The sequence below is a fragment of the Pholis gunnellus genome (assembly GCF_910591455.1).
Source record: "Pholis gunnellus genome assembly, chromosome: 14".
Classification (NCBI taxonomy): domain Eukaryota; kingdom Metazoa; phylum Chordata; class Actinopteri; order Perciformes; family Pholidae; genus Pholis; species Pholis gunnellus.
This window is the reverse complement of record NC_136541.1, coordinates 3,455,461-3,461,460: the sequence shown is the minus strand read 5'-3', so window position 1 is coordinate 3,461,460 and position 6,000 is coordinate 3,455,461. Positions and strand designations below refer to the sequence as shown.

At 44.9% G+C, this 6,000-nt stretch overlaps 1 protein-coding gene across 1 annotated transcript in view; it reads right to left on the bottom strand.

Moving 5' to 3' along the window:
• Positions 1-821: 821 nt before the first annotated feature.
• LOC306706210 (neuropilin-1a-like) overlaps positions 822-6,000 on the bottom strand; it is a gene marked incomplete at both ends in the record, with an annotated part of 72,494 nt that continues 67,315 nt past the window's right edge. The window contains 5 exons of the mRNA XM_079173185.1: positions 822-1,096; positions 2,064-2,108; positions 2,199-2,295; positions 3,219-3,532; positions 5,069-5,206. Coding sequence (XP_079029311.1) covers positions 822-1,096; positions 2,064-2,108; positions 2,199-2,295; positions 3,219-3,532; positions 5,069-5,206 — 869 coding nt within the window. The remainder of the gene's footprint in view (positions 1,097-2,063; positions 2,109-2,198; positions 2,296-3,218; positions 3,533-5,068; positions 5,207-6,000) is intronic.

Sequence of the window (6,000 nt, the reverse complement as noted above, 5' to 3'; positions counted from 1 at the left end):
CGTATCATCACAGTCTGTTAAACGTTCGTGTGTGTGTAGGAACCCTGGACGGACGGACGGACGGACGGACGGAACGCCAGCCGATGAGAGAACGACCGGCAGAAAAACAAGGCAACAGAAAAAGCTGGAGGAAAAAAATAAAAAGGCACTGTTGGAACTAGACACAGGTCAACGGGTCACGATAGTGCCCGCCTCCACAGACACACACACACACACACACACACACACACACACACACACACACACACACACACACACACACACACACTTCATGTATACACATAAACATGAGTGTGATGCACCATTACGACGCCTACAGCTTGACTGAATGACACATCCGCACCTTAAATGCAGATGTATATGAAAGTGACACATGTACTCACACGCGGCCAGTTAAAGAGCCAGAAATCAGAATAAAAAAATAAACATAACAAAAAATAAACAAAAAAAAAAAAAGATAATCTTTCCATTAAAGTACACAAACTTTCATCTGAATTGGTCTCAACACCAGCATGTGATTACGTGAACTCAACAAAGCGCACCGAAAAAACAAATAGAATCCTAAAGTTTTCTTCTTCTGTGGTTTTTTTCCCCTCTCCGCTGTACAGATTCTTTATACACAGTGCCCCCTACAGGTCAGTCCCTTCCACTGCCGCTCCTGAGAACAAAAACAAATGACATTGGCTCACTTTCAGCCCACCCTGCCGTCCCATCGGTGGTTCCTCCCACTTGATTGGTTGCATCACGTGTCCGCGGGGAGCATTCGCAGCTCCCGTCTCTCTTCCTCCTCCCCCTCCTCCCTCCCTCCCTCCCCCCCGCCCTCACGCCTCTGAGTAGTTAGTCTGTCCGTTCATCTTGTCCTTCTTTAGCTTCACGCCGTCCACCAGCTCAAAGTTATAGTTTTCCAGGGCGGATAAGTTCCTGTCCGTCATGCTGCCCTGCGAGCAGGCGCAGTACAGGACGACGCCGCAGATGGCGCCCAGGAAGACGCCCAGCGCGGACATGGCGATGATGGTGATGAGGATGGGGTCCAGGGTCTTCAGCATGTTGCCCGGGCCCCCGAGCTCGCTGGTCTCCTGAGAGAGGGAGTCCATCGCTGCAAGAGAGAAAATCACGCTGCGTTCAAATCACTTTGAGATTACAGGCTTCACGGTTCTGGATCGTAAAGTACAAAAAGGCAACATTTTCCAGACATGACCAAACCTTTCCTCTCACTGCGTCCCTGTTTCTTTATTGGTTTGGGTTTCCTAGAATTATAACTTGTGAATGTTGTGGTTTCCTTTTTAGCTGCAGACTCATGTTTTCTGTGAACGCACCACCAGAGAACAGGCTTCAACACGGACGACACAACTGCTGTCATGGCCCGTCTGTCTGTCTCAGCTCAAGTTCAAATTAACAGTGATTCATATAGAAAATATATGGTGCGCTTTGGAAAACTGGTCAGGAGTAATGTTCAAGGGACAGGTCACCCACAAATCAGAAATACGTATACTTCCTCTCGCCTGTAGCGCTGTTTATCTATCTCGACTGTTCTGGTGCGAGTTGCCTATAGTTTTGGAGGTATCAGCTGTAGAGATGTCTGCCTTCTGTCCAATATAATGAGACTATATGAGGCTCAGCTTGTGGTTTTTAAAGCGCCAAAAAAATACATTTGGAAAAACTCAACAGCAAAGTCTCTTTCTAGAAGTCACAACACGGTTACTTTAATGGAGGAACTGTGTCTGTGGATCTGATGCTTTGAGCAGCACAATCCGAGTGTCTTATAGTTCCATCATATTGAACAGAAGGAAGACATCTCAAACTCAAAACAAAACGATCTGGACTGATGAATAGCACTACAGGTAAGAGGGAACATATGTTGAATTTGGGGTGACCTGTCCCTTTAAGTACGCGTAGTTTATTTCCAAAAACATGGAAATCCACTGATGCGGTCCTTTGAAATCAACAGCATTCTGTGCAGAGGCAAAGAAGGGCTGTGGAGACGGGTCCACACGAGAGAATGTGCAACATAAATAAACACATTGACACTTTAATAACTAAACTGGAGTCGTGATGTAACTTACGCAGGATGAAGATCTCAGTTGGCGGAGACGTCGGAGCTTCTGGATCTGGAGGAAGAAAACCGGCGTCCGTTAGATTCAATTAAAACAATAAAGTCAAACAAAACAAAGAATATACCATAATAAGACAATACGCACCCTTGCAGTCCTCAGCGTTGAGTCCATCTATGATCTGGATGTTGTCCACGGCTATGTGACCGGCACTGCGTCTGTCTGCGACGCCTTCCACGACCACCTACACACACATCACAAACACACAAACACTCAATGAAACAGGAGGCACTCTGAGAGCTGCGATGCTGCAAGCTGAATCACTTCAGGTAATAATATCAAATCCCTGATGAAATGACAATAAGTTGGTTTTACATCAGTGTTTTTCATCCCTTTGGGATGTGACCCGACAAACGGTTGCAAGATACATCTGAGGGGTAATAACATAAAAAACCTATTTGCTACACAACATTCTGTTTATTTCTTCTACTTTTTAACAGATAAAATAGTATAAACATGAAACCAATTCCAGTAAAATAAGATAAGAAAATAAAAATAATAAGGAAAAACAAATGAGAAAAAGGAAAAATACATAAAAACTGAAACAAATCAACAAAAAAAAAAGATTAAAGTATGTTTAGAGAGACCGCTCCCTCGTGCTTCCTGTCATGTCTCTACTGTCTTCTCCAATAAAAGCATAAAATGCTTATTTTTAAAGGAGCTACAAGCCAAATAGTTTGGGAACTTCTGTTTAACTGATACATTAAAATAGTTTTGCTTATTTACCGAAACACATCGTGTTCAGGATCAAGTATGGACTGCTAAAATAAAAAGAGATTTTTATCCATTTTCTATACAAAGTAATCCTGATGTTCTCCCAGCATGCATTTTGCCACAGGCAGGAACCCCCCCCCCCCCCAAAAAAGTCACAAGTCAATCACAGGGCACATTAGAGTTCCCTGTGTTTTGGTTCCCAAATCAGTTATTTTTCTTGTTTTTAAATCATAATTTTCTTGTCTTTTTTCTTTAATAAACATTAAATCTCTGCAGATGTTGTTTAAAAAAAAGATAAAAACAGTCCAAAGAGTGAAGGAAGGATCTAGAAATAACAATAAACTTAGAAATAGAAGGAATCCCCTCTAAGAGTCCTTCACAGTCTCGTGTTACCTGATATGAGACACTGGAGTGCGGCAGTCGGACTCGTCCCTCCCTCCACCGGCTGCCCTGGTGCCCGCTGACCATCCACAGGATCTGGCCCCCCTCGGCCTCCTTCCTCTGCTTGATGTGCAGCGCCCCGGCGTGTTCACCGAACATGTGGTACCAGAAGGACATGCAGAGGTCTGCGTCCGGCGACGTGATGGGCAGGCTGGCCAAGCTCGCCACCTTCTCCTCCTTCTCCTCCTCAGCGCCTCCGTCCTCGCCCGTCTTGCTCGGCGCGTCCGGTTCCCCCAGCTGCATGTAGATGAAGTTCCCTGGTCCGCCTGCAGGGGGCAGCAAAAGACAAGGTAAGAGGCGGCTGGTGCGGCTGCGTTCGAGGGCCCCTCACTGCAGACATGTTGACTCTATTGCACCATAAATTCAAATTAAGACCTCAAAGAATCAGTAATAAAGATTTCCGTACATTTTGAATGAAAACAGGAGTTGATATGATTGATATCAAGCAATGGAAGCTTTCCAAAAACCCCTCAAGGGTTCATTATGCATCCACTTTTACCGCGTTCAATTGAATGTAAATACCTGTTTTCAAGAGGTTTCTCTGTCTTTTCATGAACTGCAAATGTCAGCGTTAATTGTCCCGTATCGAGCTTCACACACTCCCATCACATTCAAGGATGTTTACAGCGCCGAAAAACAAAAGGACTCGACATCGGCACGCTTCAGGAGACGGTGTGACTTGACAACACAAAGGGCTCATTTGTTTCACTTGTGATCTGGTTCAAGTCAAGAAATCAAGGTTGAAGTCATTTATTCATTTATTTATTTTTTTCGAAGCGGCTGCCGTCTCCACGAAAAAAACCATCCATCACTGGAGGTTTGAATGGAGGGAAGGTCAGACAGCTGAGGCGCACGGATAAATCTGAGCGCCGGATTCTTTAATAAGTCCCAAGTTTTTCAAGGCCATCCATCCATTTTAAATGTTTGTATGCAGTGCTGACGACACAGCATATTCACACACAGGTGAGAATAGTCTCTCAGGTGTTAAAGGTGCCGTTTAGGTCGTGATTGATTCAACACGTTAGTCCTGATTTCACGATGGTTTTTCTGCTAAATTCAGATTTTCTTGGTGCCCGTTTGTAACTCTGTTATGGCTGCACATCACGACCAAGACACTCAACAAAGAGTTTTAATCTTCTAGTTAATCTAATTCTAGTTAAATAAAGAACAACTTATTGTTTGTTCAATGTCGTGCACTAAGTCCAGTTCAATGTATTCATCCATAAGAAAACACTGAAATGATAGTGCTCCCATTAATCCCCTAATCAACCAATGCTGAAGACCGAAACACACCAAAAAAATCAATAAAAACATTAAACTATATTGTTAAAAAGAACCATCCAATCTTGGATGGGACGTCTAATTATTGACCGAGGATGTGCTTGATTTCGATCTCATTTAATCCTGTAAAACATGCTCATTTCTAAACAATACCGCTCCTACGTTCCTTCATTTGCACTCTGCATCGGCCTCCCTCTGAATGAATGTCACCTTGGTGTTTATGCCTGGAGAAGCGCCCGCGAGCAGAACAACACAACTTTGTGACGTTTTCACAAACTCTTTGTCATCCACAGCGGGGAATGAGGTTATGTGTCCGACGGGAATTTCTAAGTACATCGCGGGCATCTTTTTCCTCATTTGTTGTGAATTCCCAGCAGCACGGCGTGTTATTTAAAGCTAACGGTGGTTAAAACTCTTTCAGACCGGCTTTCAACAGCTGCATAGTAACACGGAGAGCTCCCGCAGAGCGTCTGTCGAGGGCTGCTGGTCCAAACACAAAGGTCGAGCGCTCATCTTCTTACCTGTGTGGTCGAGGGTCGGCCCCCGGTGGACGGCAGGAGCCCCGTTGCTCTGGATGAGCCACTCGGCCCCCGTCCCGGTCTCCCTGGTCCAGCCGCAGAACGACGAGAAGTCAAAGTTGCAGGCGAACCAAACGTACGCTGCAACGAGAGGAGAGAGCAGAGGGAGGTGAGTTTGTAGCTAGAGGAGGTCTTCAAGTTAAAAGATGTTTCCTGGTTTTGTTACGTGAGCTGAAGGAGCAACGCCGTACGGCTTCCAGCACGTCGTCACTGTTTGGTAAATACCCCATGCCCACAAAATGTCAACTGTTCCCCTGTTGTTTGGTCTTTACAACAGCAGAAAAGTGGGAAAAATCGCCTCCACAAGATGCCAGAGTCAAAGTCTTTCAGATGCTTTTTTGGTGAAAACTCCCAATTCAGCTTAAAGTGACACGATAAGAGAAAAGCCTCACAAAGTAGAAGACAGAACCTTCATATATTTGGCCTTATTTAGTTGTTGTTCTGTTTCAGGTCCCTTCTTTTCATCCCGTAGCAAGAAGCTCTCTGAGTACGTGGAGTTAATTCACAAGAACACACTGATTCCTCACTGGCGTCCATGTTTCTTTCATACGTATCAGAGCTGAGGCACCGAGCAGAGTTTCAAAAGGTTTTTAGAAAAAACGACAACAACAACAACAACCGGAGAGGAGCGAGTATCCTTGAAATGGAATCAAGCACCACGCGCTGTGATCAGTTGTGAAAGTAGTTTTATTTCTAGCTGACACAGTCGAGGCCTCGCTGCGCTTGACTGGCGTCTGAAAGCGTCTTTCTGAACTCAGAATCAAAGCGAACCGTCGGTCCGATGATCAAGGTCAGCGATCGGCCGGCTGTGTGAAAGTGAGAATGAATGCTGCATTTGAAAAATTCTCTCTTTTCATCCTTTACACAACTTTTTC